General features: G+C 37.3%; 1 protein-coding gene across 7 annotated transcripts in view; it reads right to left on the bottom strand.

Annotated features, from left to right (window-relative positions):
* The window catches only part of LOC105202110 (mucin-17), a 58,894-nt gene that overhangs the window by 3,655 nt on the left and 38,603 nt on the right, over positions 1-16,636 (bottom strand). For 3 of the 7 annotated variants that reach the window (XM_039452670.1, XM_039452665.1, XM_039452678.1), the window contains 13 exons: positions 13,949-15,391; positions 13,298-13,450; positions 7,872-9,704; positions 6,033-7,178; positions 4,444-4,626; positions 4,276-4,356; positions 3,761-3,952; positions 3,051-3,525; positions 2,461-2,600; positions 2,250-2,324; positions 1,412-2,072; positions 760-974; positions 75-311 (listed from right to left, as the gene is read on the bottom strand). In XM_039452670.1, coding sequence (XP_039308604.1) covers positions 75-311; positions 760-974; positions 1,412-2,072; positions 2,250-2,324; positions 2,461-2,600; positions 3,051-3,525; positions 3,761-3,952; positions 4,276-4,356; positions 4,444-4,626; positions 6,033-7,178; positions 7,872-9,704; positions 13,298-13,450; positions 13,949-15,391 — 6,834 coding nt within the window. The remainder of the gene's footprint in view (positions 1-74; positions 312-759; positions 975-1,411; positions 2,073-2,249; positions 2,325-2,460; positions 2,601-3,050; positions 3,526-3,760; positions 3,953-4,275; positions 4,357-4,443; positions 4,627-6,032; positions 7,179-7,871; positions 9,705-13,297; positions 13,451-13,948; positions 15,392-16,636) is intronic. The other 4 variants (XM_039452683.1, XM_026132376.2, XM_039452676.1 and 1 more) reach the window with 3 other exon arrangements.

The following is a 16,636-nucleotide window of genomic DNA, read 5'->3' as shown; positions in this document are numbered from 1 at the left end:
CAAATTTTCATAAAATTTTCTTATTAATTTTCTTATTAAAAAAATGTGAGTTTTCACGAAAAAAGGATGCTTACCGAAATGGCAGCGCCAAGGAATCTGCCTATGGCTCTAGTAGCGGTAGCCAGCCCGCTATTCGCCGAAGACCCACTTCCTCCAAAAAGAGGAGGCGGGTATGTGGAACTTGGAGACCATGTCGTAGTCTCTAGTGGCGGTGGTCTCGCAGTTGGTCTCGGCCTTACTACTTGCCGCGCCGTGCTAACTGGTCTATTAGTGGTTGTCGAGGTTGTTTCTGGAGTAACCAAACCTAGACTCTGATCAAAAGAATACATTTATTAATAAATCACATTTTAGAAAATACCAACATTTAGTAATAAGTCACATTTTAAAAAATATATTGCAAAAGTGTTTTTAACTCGGAAAAATTTTCAAGAAAAAACGTTTTTTTCGGGTATTTTTTCCTTGTAAAATTTTTCCAGGTTTTTTTCTTTTAAAATAATGCCACTTTTGTTCTCTAAATCAATGATTTTAAAATTTCCTTCACATTTAAGAGCTTTAAGAAGTAATTCATCGTAAGACTTATTATTACAGTATTTTTTGGGAAAAAAATAAAAAAAACCCATTTTATTCAATTTTATTTTTCTGAAAAGTTAAAAACACTTGAAAAGAAAATTACTCTGATTGAAGAATATCGATATTTTTAATAAATAAACGTAAATTTTAGAGAATTTTTTTTTATTACGGAAGGAATAATGTACTCACGGATAATTGTAATTGTTCCCTAAGATTCGTAGCTGGTGTCGTAGGTTCTATACCTTGCTGCTTTAAGAGTAAAGCTAACAAAGCAGCAGGATTCACTTCAGCAGATGATGGTGTGGTAGTAGATATGGTAGCCTGATTACTTAAAATCGCTCTCAAGAAGGCTTCATCATCATCACTTAATCGTGCTGTATTCGTCGTAGTACTTGGTTTCGTTTCTAATATAAAACATTTATTGCAGATTAATAGAAATTAGTAATAAAACTCTAAAAGTCAAAATCAAAGATTTAGAAAAATACAGAAACCGGGATTTTTAAAATAGTTCCTAGCCTTAATCTTTATTGAATAAAATTGAATACAATTTTAGAATTACGATCAATCCATTTTCAAGATCGAATTTAATAAATGTAAAAATTATAGAATTAATTATCATCTTATATTGAAATCTCGCCTTATTTTTACAGTCAATAAAGATATTTACAATTTATTTTAACAACTTCAAAAATGTAAGAAAAGATACTTCTAGGCAATTTAGTTAAATTAATGAAATATTATTTTGCATTGTTCCAATTTTCAATTAAATAGATCTAGCTGTAAAATTTATATTTTATTAGTCTCACGAGTAAACAAAAAATAAAAAGTAAAAATAACTTACCCGTTTGTACGGCTTGTAGAAGCGCAGCCAAGAATTTCGCGTCGTCCTCAGGCGAGTACGTGGACGTAGAGACGTCTCTCACTCTAGGATTCGGATTATTTAAAAGTGTGGTTGAAATCGTACTTGGCGTTGATGCGGAAATGATAGCGTCCGCAAGCGATGTGCTCGAGGCCACGTGGATATCCGAAATATCTATGTTTCTCGGCGTTGTTGGCGATTTGATAGTGGATATTATATGATTCTTTTGAGTCGTTGTCTTAACCGCTGGTTTCTGTCTCGGAGTTTTTGGGGTTTTCGTAGCGCTTGCCGCAGTGGTCGCTTCGAAAAAGTTATTGAGCAACGTTCGCCATAAACCTTGGCCAAATCCTATGATCGGTCGAGGAGTAGTGGCTTTGGGTTTTGGTTTTGCAGTAGTTTTAGGCTTGGCTGTGATAACGACTGGTGCCCTAGTTACCGGCGTGGTGCTAGCAATTGTTTCAGAGTATCTTTTCGTAGGTGATGTGCTGCTGATAATGCTTGATGGTGACGTGAGTGGTAACAAGTCAATTATTATCGGCCCGGATGACGGATGATTTTTGATTGCGTTCACATTCGCACTCGCGGTTTGAATTGCTTTTGGCGACCGTGTCGGTCCAGGATTAGCCAGTGCAAGCGACAAAATCTACAAAAAATAAAAAGATATTAACTGAAGTTGTATGTGACATTTAATTATTTTACTAATTAATTATTTTGTTAATTTTATACATTAATTTAAACTGATAATAAATATTCTTTAAAAAAATATATTAATTATTTTCTATTGATACTCTTTCAAAATATATACTGTTTATTTATTTACCCTGTTTGCTAATAATTGCTCCACTTCACTTAGCGTTTTTGTTGTGGTGGTCGTCTTTACATCGTTATTCTGTAACTACACAACATAAAATTTTTTGTTATATTAACTTATGTAGCTCATTATATTGTACGTACAATTAAATATTCTTTAATATTTCTCTATATTTAAAGAAAAAAATGACATTAAAAAATTATTCATAAACAAAATTTACCAATGAATTTAGGAAAGCCAAATCTCCAAACGTAGTACCAAAAGGATTCTCCATCGTATTCGAAGCTTGTAATCTACTTAATACGTTGTTTGCAGATATTGTCGATGCGGTAGATGATGGGACTGTTCTTGGACTTGTTGCTGCACACGGTGTAAATATTTATGAAGGAAATAACAGAGGATGATAGTAAATGTACAGAGAAAAACATCAAACATTAGTATCAAATTAAAATTAATATAATTTCACAATCATTGTGATTCATATAAGTAATTAAGAATTTATATTCTTACTTATGTATAAAACAATGATAAACTTATTTATAGCTTAATCTTTTTTTTGAAGAATTTGATAATCTTAAATTTCAGCAAAACCGTAAAGGCTTTCTTGTTCAATTTATATTATTTTCTATTTGATACCTTTTTCCTTTCAATTTATGAAAATTATTATTGTTTATGATCACATATTTTTCTTGATAAAACTATATAAAATTTGTTCATGCAAGAAAATTATGTGTGTTACATTTTAATATTTGACATTTCAAAAGTAAAAATATTCTTAAAACAAGAATGTTCTTTTTTTTAGTGTAGTACCTGTTATTGTTGTTTGACGTGTCGTTGCGGGGGTTGTTGTCGAAGTAGTAGTGGTTGTTGTGGTAGTTGTCGTCGTGGTGGTTGTAGTAGTGGTAGTAGCAGCAGTAGTAGTCGATGATGTAGTTGTTGGTGCCGGTGTAGTAGTAGTGCTAGTAGTAGTACTAGTAGTAGCAGGAGTAGTGGTACTACTAGTAGTAATAGGAGTGGTAGTACTAGCAGTAGTAGTAGGGGTGGTGGTACTAGCAGTAGTAGTAGGAGTGGTGGTACTAGCAGTAGTAGTAGTAGTAGTAGGGGTAGTGGTACTAGCAGTAGTAGTAGTAGTAGGAGTGGTGGTACTAGCAGTAGTAGTAGGTGTGGTAGTAGCTGTAGTTGTAGTAGATGTTGGGGTTGCACTATTTACGACTGGCGTGAAAATTTCCACCAAGGAATTTACGGGACGCGACATAATTGGGATGTTACTTCCGGTCGAGTCGTCCTATAAAAAACAATAAAAAGAATTCATGAATAAAAGAAGTATAAAATAGAGGAACAGACAAAGAAATGTAGCAAATGTTTAGCTATGTCATTTATTGTATTACCCTAAGTTTTTTAAAGAAATGATTTTAAAAAACTTATTGCTTAATAACAGCTTCTATTGCACATTTAATCATATCTTAACAGCATTTATCTTCACTTTGATAAATATCATTTTCTATTTATATAGTACGCACTAGTTGATTTGATGCCACAGATGCTGTTTGTATAGGTGAATTGGTGGTGATACCGAATATTTGATCAAGGGGGTCTCTCCAAGGAAAACCGGGAGGTGCTGTTATTACACCACCACCCGATTGATTGTTCAGCAAATTTGCAAAGGACGGATTCGACGCCGTGGACGACGCCGTACCTTCGTTCATAGAGGTCTAATAACAAAATTTGAATAATAAATCGATAAATCTATTTTATATATTTCTTTATATTTTTATACGTATCAACTATCTGCAATAGATCTATAGTTCATATATTTTTTGCAATATTGGTTAGTTGAATAAGTCATTAAAATATACGCTATGTCTCATGATATCTTTAGCAATAGATTATATTTATCGTGTAAAATAAAAGTTTTTTGTTACAAAAAATAAGGAAAGCACGGGGGGATTTTTAATTTTTAAATTGTTAGTAAACAGAAACAAGAACATTTATTAGTAAGATGAAATTCATCATTAAGAATTATTCAATTACTTACAGCCACTGAATTTATTCTTACATCAACGACTTTTGGATTAACAACAGGTGCACCGTCAATCTGATAATTAATAAATTTATCCTGAAATATTCATTATTGCTTTCAAGTGTTTTTTTATTTTTATTGTTTTAGTAAACACATTTAATCATATAATATGGTTTTTACTACCTGTCCAATATATACAGAGCTGCGTTGGTCAGACGTCACTCTTGTACGAGAACCTTCGTTTCGTTCGTAGTCCTGTATGATAGAAGGGCCGATTGGTCCTACTTGACCGTTACTTGGTGTTTGCAGATTACCGAACGGTGCATTCGGCAACGTACCCATTTGGGTATTTAATAAAATATCGCTCTGAAATATTTACGTGCTGCATTTAATAACTTTGCTAAAAAATAATTTAATATGAATAGAAATAGAGTTCATAAACTTGCAATATTTTTCAAATATTGCGAAGAAAATAAGATTGGCAATCTTATCATTCCGACTGTTATCAATAAAAATATTAAGTTTTCATGCCCTTTAATACTTTTTAGTAGATTTTTGTTTTACCTTGAATTTTTTTACTTTTTAAAATTGTAAAATTTTGTTTTTAAATATGTTTATATAAATTTATAATGATATAACAAAGATTTAAAATATATTTTAATTTTTAAGAACAATATAATTTAAATAACTTTATCTCAAAATGTGAATGAACTAAAAACACGCCATAAATCCCGTATAATAGTAAAAAGATTTGTATTCATCTACTCAGTTTTCATTTTAATGAAAAATATAAAAATATTTGAACACAGCTTAGCTTAAAAGAAATTTTCAAAAGCATAAACTTCTTTTAAACCTAGATATAATACGTGTCGTGCGCATTACACACAAAAATCTGTAAGAATAAATTTTTATAAAATATTTTTCATGTATTATACAATGAAATATATTAAATACGAGTGAGAGATTGCATCAAATCAGATGCTATCTAGCAAAAGATACAGTGCATAAAAAAAATCAAAAGTGCAAATGGGCAAACAAAAGTGCTGTAAATCTGTCACAACTATTTACAAATTTACAATGATACTTGTGTACAGCCATTGCAGTATTCGATATTTTTGACCTGAAAAAAAGTATTAAATTGTATTTCATTAAAATTACGCCAAAAATGTAAAGCATGAATATTATATACGTATATTATGAGAAGAAAGTTTGCCAGAAAGGAAGCTATAAAGACAAGTTACAAAGTTATACCAAGAAACTGAATTGTTAATCTATCAACATTACATAATTATCCAGCGAGAGACAGAAAGAGAGTGTGTTATGAAACTTTACTATATTTTATGCTCAATATGAACAAAAAGAATTAGAAATGCTGACCATTACAGCATGTATATCCGCATTTTGCACTAAGCAAGATTATTTGTTACTGGATTGATATTAGATTTAAACGTGATCTTAATTTTGACTGCAACCTAAATAGACATTTACATTTTATAATATGGCGTATATTAGAATGACAGCTTTTTTAACAACTAACAATATATAATTTTATTTTAAGTAATAGGAACTATAAATAAAATGAAAAGTTAGTCGAATAAAAATTCTGACTTCTATTAACATTAAATCATTCTCTAAGTTACTTTCGCGTAGCAACGATTTCTAAATATCTAAAGAGCCAGGAAATGTTTTGTTTCTTAACCGCGATTCAATTCTTGATCAAACTCGTTGCGTGTATAAAATATGATTTTGATGAAGAGGTGAGATAGAGATACCATTTTGTTTGCGTTCGAGACGCTAGCAGGGGGACCAAGTGGTCCCGCGAAATTGGGGCCTCCAGGAGTAACGCCGATCGCATTACCAATAAGTCCAAAATCAAGGGGTCCGGGGCTCTGGGCACCTCCCGTCAGCTCGTCCAGGGGTCTACCGTTATTATAGTACACCGGGGCTTGATACTGGTTGTTATAAATGCCCGCTTGGTTAGCCTGGTTATAGTAATATGGCCTGGGTGCTGGTCGGTTAGTAGTAGTGGAAGTTCTAAGTGTGAACACAACCTCGACCGGATTCCTGGGTGAATCTGGTATTATCGTCCCGTTGGGAAACTTCCGGACTAGTCTGCCGTCCGGATAGATGCCAAATATCACATACGGGCTGTTGACGTTCCTGCCATCAATTAGATTGTCCTCTGGACGTTTCCTCACGATGGTTTTGTTGGGATATATACCATAAATCAAGTAATCACGGATGGGTGCCTTGGTGGGGTTGAGTTTCTGGTCTGGCATTATCTGGTTACCACCGAAACGTCCCAAATAAGGTGTCCCCGTGTTCGAAACATCGAAAGGCGTGAACGCTGGAGATGGTAATACTCGATTTAGCACAGTGATCCGTGCAGTAGTTGACGTAGTTGTTGTGGGTATGGTAGTCGACATGTTTGTAGACGGGGTGGCACTGGTTGTTGTTGTTGTTGTTGTCGTCACCGCTTCCCCATTGTTCGATGTCGCGTTCAAATCATCCACTTCAGTAGAGGCGACCGTTGTGCCTCGCGTAGTCGAGGTGTCGGTCGTTGTCTCGGTAGAGACGAGGTTCTCGTTTATGTCGATAGTCGTAGCAGTCATTTCGGACATCGGTCCGACAGTAGTGGCGAGCTCGGACTCTTTGGACGTCGTTGGGAAGGTCGTTGTCGATATCGTCGTCGTCATGGTTGTCATGGTCGCTACCGTCGGTTCGACTGATGAGGACGGGATAGTTGTCGCGTCAGTAGAGGGTGCGGGGGATGTATTGGAATTGGTTGTTGGTGCGGTTGAAGATGCTGTGATGGTAGGAATGGTGATGGTGGTAGTGATGATGGTTTCGGTCGTTTGTTCGGGTTGGATGATTCTTGAACCAGCCGTCCCTTGGGCGGTTGTTGTTGCCATTGTATCCTGTAAACGGGCAATAAGATTTGGCATCTCGCTTACGAGATCGGTTAGAGGGGCGTTTGTTGTTATGTCGTTGAGTCGATTAGTTGTGATGTCGGTGGAGTTTATTAAGTTATGAACTGATTCTGTGATGGGAGGTTCTGTATCAAATGACTGAGTATCGCTCGTATCGGATACAGTTGGAAGTGTTGTAGCGACAGCTGATGCATTTGCTACGAGGGATTGGTTATTTGTAAGCTGCAGGTCAGACGCAGGCACTACTGTGCAATCACAGGTGGTGGTGGTGGGTATTGGATTAGTGATATCTACGACGTTCGTCTGTACAACGTTTATTTCCGTCATAGCTACGCTAGTGGTTAATTCCGTTATTGTTTCTATGTCCGACGTCGTGTACTCGTTTACATCGGGTGACATTCCCTGTGTATTCGCAGTAACAGAGCTCGTTAAGGGATTATTGGTAGTGAGGTTCATTGCGAATTCCGATAATCGATTCGACAGCTGGACCTCAGTATTCGAAACGGTCGGTGAAGTTTGTTGTTCGGTATTATTATTGGATGATTCAATGGGATTAGATAATTGTGAATCAGGCGTATTAGTAGTTAGTTCTTTGTTAGAACTCATGCTGGCCGTAACCATAATGGTGTTTGGTGTTTCAGTTTTTATTTGCGAAAGGGACATTGTGGTAACATCACCTACATCAATGTCGGCAGGTCGCGTATTTGATTCCATTAACGAAATTTTCGAGTCTACAATGGGGCCGCGGGTAGAATTGTCCTCTCTTTCGTTCTCGGATAAATCAACAACGGATGTTGTGACATCTATAAATTCGGTAACGTTTTCCAAAGGTTTCGAAAATTCGGAAGGTGTAGTGGTAGCTTCCAACGTGCCAGTCGAGATCGACACGGATCGATTTTTATTATCGTTTCCTACCGTGCCATCAGGCCGCGTGTCGTTCATCACTTCCGTGAAGAGAGTCTTAGCGATAGTCATTAACTCAGTGAGTAATGTATCGTTAGACGACCGAGAATCATTCTCCATAACGGAATCGACGAGTCGCGAGATCGGTGTTGGCGTGGTGGTGATGGTAACTTCTTCGTCTGTCGGTAGAGCTCGAGTACTCTGAGTCGTCATCGTCGTCGTCGGTTCAGGATCTGATGTTACGTTGAGCTCATTATCTACGACGTTCAATAATGTCTGTCTCGTTGTACTTGAGTCCAATGTATTCCGTGCGTTTGTCTCTTGGCCGTTAGACTGAGGAGCAGCGTCCAAACCTGTTGTGTTACGAGTAGTCACTTCTGGTCCGTTTATCGGTATCAATTCTACATCTGGTGGCACCGTCGATTCGACGTTTCCCAATCCAGCTTCCCACACGGTAGTCGTTTCTTCCGGTTGCGTTGGACTCTCCGTATTCGTTGGCGACGAATCCGGTATAGCGTTAGACAGCTCGGGAAAGACGGTTGTCGTGGCGGTTGGCCTTTGGACCGGCGTTCTAACCGTGGAGAAACCCTCTTCTGATAAACTCGATAGAATGTTTTGCGCATAATTAATTAGCCGCGTGCGGTACGTAGATGTGAAGACGGGTGTCACCGTCCCACGGACCTCGATTATGTCGTTCGAAATTTCTTCTGTCGTAGTTGGCTCGATGGTGCTCGTGATTTCCGTCGTTTGAGACGGAACCGTTGCGTCGGATTGTTGTACGGTATTCGTTTCTATATCCTCGACTGCGTCAGTCGTTATCATTGTTGTTTTTTCAGGTTGCACGGTATTCTCGATGCTCTCGGACTTGTCGTTCATTGTGGGCATAGTCGTCGCTTCCGGCGTTACGGTGATTGAAGATGGTAATGTTGTATCATTTGCCGTTTGCAGATTTTGAGAAGCGAGCATAGGTACATTCATATTTAGCCTTTCGGTAATGGGTAGTGACGCTACATTCGTGCTCGTGTCTACCGGTTCCGTGGAGGATAGTGCCGTCAAAGTTACATCGGCCACGCTCGTCGACGTGGCAATTTCAGTAGTGGTAAACGGTTCCGTAGTACCCGGGACATTCGTATCGGACAGTGGTATTATCGTGTTAACGGGGACAGTAGTTCCGGGCGATTCCGAGATGGGAACACGAGTCGTTTCTCCTTCGTTCGTGCCCGGATTTACGGGGGTTTGTATCGTAGTTGTGTCGGTTTCTGGACTACCGTCAGTATTATTCTCCGCACCTAATCTCGAAGCGAGCGAATTGTCTGCCGACTGAATGGCGGTAGTAGTGTCTACGGTAGTGGTATCTGGGGAGAATGTAGTAGTCGCGGTGATTGATGCGATGGTGTCATTGTTGTTAGCAATGTCGTTACCGGCGCCGTTAGGTACAGTAGCGTTAGGGTCTACCTTCGTTACCACGCCAGTTAGTGTTTGCCGCTGGGACACATCATCCACACCCAGATTCTCGTTTCTTATGCTAGCCGACTCTAACGCCTGATAAAAAGTGACGAATCTGGGCTCGCCGGGGCTGTTGATGTCAACGGGCGGTGCCAAACCAGAATTCTGCAATCAGAAATTCGGTGCGTGCGAGTGCTGTACACACTTTGGTGCAATTACGGTGACAAAGTAAGTCTGGTTCGGAGATCGGTTAACGGGAGGTCTTTTTGTACACGCGTAATCTACATATCGAGGATGGCGTTTCAACCCTTAAGCGCGTCGAGCTTTGGCGTGAGTTTTAGTTCAGGTTTAAAAAAAAAAATGCTAATCACGAACAACAGCAGCAGCTTGCGCGTTTAAGAGTTAATACGTTTTAATTGTTCTATTTACAGATGTGCACTCAAATAAATATAACACAATTAGGTGTAATGTACAATATCTCTTATTAGCGATTAGCGTGTTATTTGATAAAAAAATTTTATGAACTGTAATTGGGATGACAGCGTTCTTACATGAACAATTCAAATCAAGGTGGACCTACAGACGGTCATAACAAAATCTTAATGCTGAAATAATGTTTCTTGTATGATTTTATTAAATACATTTTTTAATTCTCTAAACTGTAATAGAAAAATAATATCACCGAAATTGATTATCAATTAATTCGGTGATATTTCTTTTCTGATTCAGTTTAAGAGCTGTGTTTTGAAACTGAAAGTAACGACGCACAGTTCAAAAAATTAAAAAATATATTTAACAATCACACAAGAAACATTATTTCAGCACTAAGATTTTGCTTGATGCTGTTTATAGATGTCTTGAATTAAAAATTTTTTTGTCCTAACATACAATTGTACAAGTAGACGTTGTACGAGAGAGCATGTGAGTATACACCATCTCTAGGTACATGTACGAACTAGTGTAAGAGGAAGGAAAATTGTCGCCGAACGTAAAGTCTTGATGTAACAGCCATGACTTGAAACTTGATCTCGAGATGAAAGATAGAAACGGCAGAGAGATTAGTTCCCCTCTCGTCTCCAATAGCTTTTACTCGTCTTGGGGACATTGCCGGTTCTTACCTTGCGTCTACAGAGGCCACCACCGACGTACTTTCGCTATTACATTATTACGGAAGTATTGCATTAACAATTTCTCGCACGATTGCTCGATAAAAGCCTCAAAAAACGGCAAACATTTGCGGCACGTGCGAAGTACGAGAGCTACTCGCGTCGCGTAAAATTATCACGCGAGATTGATCTAATTCTGATATAATAGCCTGAATATTTTAACATACGCGTCATATGAAAAGAAATTATATTGCATTATATAAAAAAGATATAAGAATTATAGATATAATAATTACGAAATGGATCAATAAATAAGATCAAGGAATAAGAAAGTGAGACTTATTGATTGCGAAGAATGCGTGATGGCGACATATTCTTCCTCCATTTATATTTTGTATCCTTCAATTCCTTATTTAATCATGTGCTACAAAAAGAGACTGAGGATGTAGAATGCTAACTATATATATGCATATATATATATCTATTATGCGTGAATGTGTACTTTCACTTCTCACTGCCCAAGAGCGATATTTTCTTAATGAGATCGGGCATGCAAGATGTCTTTATAGAATCAAGATAGATTGCATCTGTATTCGATGTTTTTTAAAGATAAAGATCGTCAAGATAAAATATCAAATAATGGATAGAGATGCGATATGACAGATGGATGATAAATGTTGAGACAGATAGTGGAACAAATATCTGTGGATTTATTGTAAACACGTTGACAATTTTTGTGCTCTAGTAAAATACAAAAAAAATTTACACTAGCGGAAATTGAAGCAATCGAAAACAACTCAAGAACCACAGAGGTGCATGCACTTTTGAAATAGTATATGTTCCTGATGTTTTATTAAAGGCTTTATTAAGAATAATGAAACATATTGCACTTCTATTATATATTATATATAATTATATTTGTATGAACGATTTAATGATTAAAAACTGCATCTAGAGCATGATTTTTTTCTGATCATAAATGCTTTTTGCGGTTCTTGCAGTTACTGCTGGAGTTAGTAAATCATTTTGCTTTTCGCAATGTGTACACAGTTAAACTAATCTGCTTTTTACATCAATTGATGTATGCTAAGTAGCGCTATAGAGAAATATCATGTGTATTTGTTTAAAACGTTTCACTATTGCTTTTCTAATTCACTTATAATTTTGTTAAATATACATTATAAATTAAGGATTAAACTATAAATTAATATTGTTTTATTTTTTTCTTTATAAAAAAAATACGTTTGTCATAACAGGTATATATAATATTTGCAGATTTTAACTCTAATTTTAACTCTAATTACTTTAATTCTAGCATGGCTAAATAAGGGCAAACAATTGCTAATCGCGTGCAATGCTAAAAAATCAATACATTTATTATAAAAAAATATAAAGTTGTATGATACAATAATTGCACATATAAGTGTATGATACGTGAATGCTATGATATAACGTGACATGATCGATGACCGTGCATTAACCTTCCTCGAAGTTAATAAGTCATCTTGCGAATTTTTTTTCGAGACGAAACATCCTTCTCCTAAGTGTTAGAGCGTGATATTTAATGATCTTTATCGACCTTAATCCCAGTAGATCGTTTGTGCAATGATTATGCTTGTGCTGACGTGCTCTTTCGAAGCAAGAGTGCTCTTTTTAGTGTGTTGATATTCACAGATGAATATAGACTTATAGACTATATCAAACGAAGCTATTGTTAATACAGTTTGAAAAAATGCATCTGTAACTCGTACGACAGTCATTATACTTCGGCTATGCGCTAAAAAAGAACAGTAAAATTGAGGAAGGCGTGTTTGACGAATTAAAATCGGTTTCTTATTGCGATCACAGGGTGATCAGATTAACGCAGGCTGTTTGCATTGATATGATTAAGTACGAGATCGCTCGATGGGGTGGAGACGATAGAGCCGGTCCACGATGGCGGCGCAACTGCTTCGGAAGCCTCTGGTACCTTCGTAGGGAACACCTTTTAAGCACAGAAAATTACCTCACGTAACTTCTCCTGAAGGGAACCATTAATGTACGTTCGGCTTGCATACCGTCTTACCTGGATCTTTCCATCAAGATTACTTTAATACTACAACTTATTTTTAGACTATGTGAAAAGTATACTTTACATACAATGGAGTCGTGTAGCCATAGTATTTATATACATATACGCATGTACATAAAAGGCATATAAAATACGGGCACTTTGTCCTGAGGCGACAATACTAAATCAGATATAATATTCAGTTGTATATATAAAGTTCATATGTTACAACTACCGTAAATACGCAACCGTTGTTACCGCTTTTTTAAAATAATATTCTAACGTTTAAATAAGATTAAAAAGCTTTCTTTTGTTTTCTACAAATACATGAAAACGCGCAGGATATTTATGATAAACATATATTGTAAAATGACGAAGGATGATGTATCACGAAATGAGAATGAATTCGTGTTGAGCCGAATCGTTGCTATTAACACGTAAAATTAAAACTGGCAAGTTTATGAATCGTCGCTTTCTATTCGATTGAGTACACAGCAATCGAAAGATGATTGTACAACCTGAATTAATTAAATTAAGTAAAGGTTCTCTCCTCGATGACGGTCGCTTTATAAAATTCTCTCTAAAATCCTCAAAAGTCTTACCTCTATCGGTGTCGAGGCCGTTGTCGACGATGTCGTGATCGATGGCACCACAGCTTGACCAATGGACGGTTTTCTTACGAACAATTCTGCTCCCTTGTATCTCGCGCTGAATCTCGGCGGGGAACCATTAGGCGTTATCCTGGGGGCTGAATTCTGTGTTCACAAGTAGAGAAAGTGAATAATTTATCTCTTCTTGAAGTATAATTTACATTGCAAAAGAAAGAATTTATCATTTTAAAAAATGGTCTCTTTAGTTTATCTAGGAATTAAAATGTATTCAATGAATGATGTTGTTTATTTAGATCCGAAATTTCAACACAATCACTATGATTAATTCATAAGTATTATGTTAAAAGAAAAATAATTATAAATTATAATTATTTATATAACTATAGTACTCCAATTATATCATAATAGTATGATTAACAAACTACTCCAATAACATTTTTAAAATCATATTATATTAAATTAATAAAGAGTAATTTATTAATAATAATAAAAGCTTCTCAAAATATAATAGACATACATGAAATTTTTAAATTCTTTCAGCAAATATTGTAGAAGTACAATTAAGGTTAACGCGTAACCTTTTAATTTAATTTTATTCGGATAAAAAAATGAATAATTTTCAAAATTCATCTAATCACTTACCGCGGTATTTACATTAGAATAGGCTCCGGAGAAGATAGGAGTCCTGTCACCCAAGTTGTTCAAGAGCGGTGCCACGGTGCTCCGCAGTTGCTCCAGCAGCGTGGTGGTGTTCGTGCTGAGATACGTACTTTTAGTGGGGTTGAAGATGTTCGAGTTGCCGCTGTTACCGTTGCTATTTCCGATGATACCGGACGCTCGCGGAGTGGTGTCGTTCGAGGTGTCGATCCTCACGCTGACGAGTGGTTCGGAGAACGTGGGACGAGGGCTCGGCGTGACGAGTTGAGCGTGAAACTTGGTCGGCTTTGGGGTGATGGTTACGCCGGCGGTCGTCTGTTCGACCGTCGGTGGCTGCTGGATCGCCACCTGGCTCGTCGGCATCTCGGAATGCCTTCTGTAAGTCGACGTTCGAGGACGGAATTCTCGTCGCTTCGTCTGCGTAGGCGCTACCTCCGTACTGGACGTCTTGGAAATGGAGTCGTACGGCGTGAAGACGCCGGTTTTCTTCCGGATGTATCTGCTGGTGGGCCCGGCGGTTCTCGACGTCACCATAGAAACCGCCACCTTATCCGGTTGCTGTTGCTTCGTGTAACGAGGTCGGACGCTGTTTTTACTCGTGTCGCTCGGGGTTGTCGTTTTCTTTTCATCGTCAGACAAATCGAACTCTTTTGCATCAGGAATATAAACGGGATACAGTTTTTCTGACGTCGGCGTCGAAAGCATACTGCCCGGCGTGGGGACGGTCGGTGGTAGGGTCACCTCTTGAAAAAATTCCGTAGGGTAAACTTTAGATTCCGTTGCAGTAGTCGTTTCAGCTTTATCGAACTTGAGCGATTGGATGGTTGTAACGATGCTGTTGTCCTCTATAGCGTCCACCGTGTTAGCCAACGTCTCCTCCCGCGTGGTGCTCGTCGAGGATCGGCCTCTTATCGTGGTCGTTTCTTCTCTGGGAACGGCGCCACGATGCGAAACCGTAATTAGACGTGGTATAACGTTGAACTCGGCAACGCTCCTCGTCGTCGTTTCGTCCACGAACGAAGATGTGACTGCTCTTTCAGAAGTCACTCGGTCCTTCTTGATCGTGGCGGTCGTGGCCGATCTAAACGGAGCTTCGACATTTCGATCTTTCGGTAATTTTCTAGTCTGCAAGAGCTTCCATCTGCCTCTCACGCTGGGTTTTCCTTTTGGCACATTTGCAGTAGTCGAACTTTCGTGCGTGGCACGAGGGCCGATGAGTTTACTGGTTGTTTTTGTTGTTTTCTCTATGGTCCTGCTTTCGCTGACCGTCGAAACTTCCTTCGCTTTCGAATTATCGGAGTAAGCGGTCGTCGTTACATCAAAATCATTCTCGTCAACGTTCAATTCGGGTTTGATTAATCTTCTGGCCAACTCCAGTTTCATCTTAGATCTTTCGGAGAATAGACTCGCCAAGCTTGGTTTCGTGGCCTGAAAAGGTCGGTCAAACAACTCCATTTTAAGTGCGCAATGCGAAATGCGCCAAGCGTTCGTAAGCAACCTGCCGAAAGCTCGGAAGTAGATTCTGTTAGTACGGCGGCCCCGTACAAAGCGTTCATCTTCCTCGACTCGAAGCGACGTTCTCAAGATCGTTCGCGAAAACTCTTTCGTGGAAACGTCAACACTATTCTTTGTTTTATATATGATAACGAAAAATAACGCTAATGTATCTATCGTCTAAGGAGCGCTACGCCCACCCTTTGCTTTTTAAAGGAGGAATAGAAGCTTGAAGAACTGATGAAAGAAGACGATCCATGCAACCAGCTGGCTAACGACATACACGAACCAAGATTTCGTTGGCGCGGACTGAAAGTTTAATCGTTCTCGTCAGACCACGACCTACCTATAAAAATACTTTACACCCCGCAATGCAAATATAAGCAAAATCGTGTACGAAAATCGCAGTGTTCACTCAAATTTTGTAAAAGAATTTCCTGAGAATTCGCGGATTTTCCAGGAGTTTTATTAAAAATTCCAGGAAGAAATTAAATCATTTTTTTATACCTTTTGACGTTTTAGTCACTTAATAAAAAAAGCTATTTAAATTTTAACTGTTAAATTCGAGAAAATACTAAAAGGAAATAATTTTAACTAAATACGGCATTAATAATTTATCCGCAATATGGATTTAGCTTATTGGAAGTATAGAATTTAAAAAGTGATGATTAAACACACAAAACTAATTTAGAACAGTCTATTATCATCTATTGTCACTAACTTCTCTATAAAAATTTACAAGTGACAATGTACGCGAATGTATATGGATATATATGCCATATTTATTGCTAATTGCATTATCAAGAGAAAATGATCATACAAACAGTTTTATCAGAAAAAGAAAGATAGAATTTAAATTTAAAAGTAAAATTTCAAAAATTTCTTTAAGTATCAATAAAAATCCACGAGTTTCGAAGATAACAAATTAATTTCCTGAAAATTCCAGGTTTTCTCAGGTTTTCTTAGTAGTAAACATAAAAAATATACAATATAAAATATTTAAAAAAAAATACAAAGCTACATTAAGTGCATGAAGCGCACTATTTAGCAAATTATTGGATACTATTGCTATCGATTGTGAAGCATATTTCTGCACGATATGTATAATTTTTTAGAAAAACTTTCTACATTGTATTCTTATTTGCAAATCCACTCTCTATATACAATATTTACAAATAA

The sequence above is a fragment of the Solenopsis invicta genome, chromosome 1 (assembly GCF_016802725.1).
Source record: "Solenopsis invicta isolate M01_SB chromosome 1, UNIL_Sinv_3.0, whole genome shotgun sequence".
Classification (NCBI taxonomy): Eukaryota; Metazoa; Arthropoda; class Insecta; order Hymenoptera; family Formicidae; genus Solenopsis; species Solenopsis invicta.
Note: the sequence above shows the minus strand (reverse complement) of the source record. Positions and strands in the feature narration are given on the sequence as shown.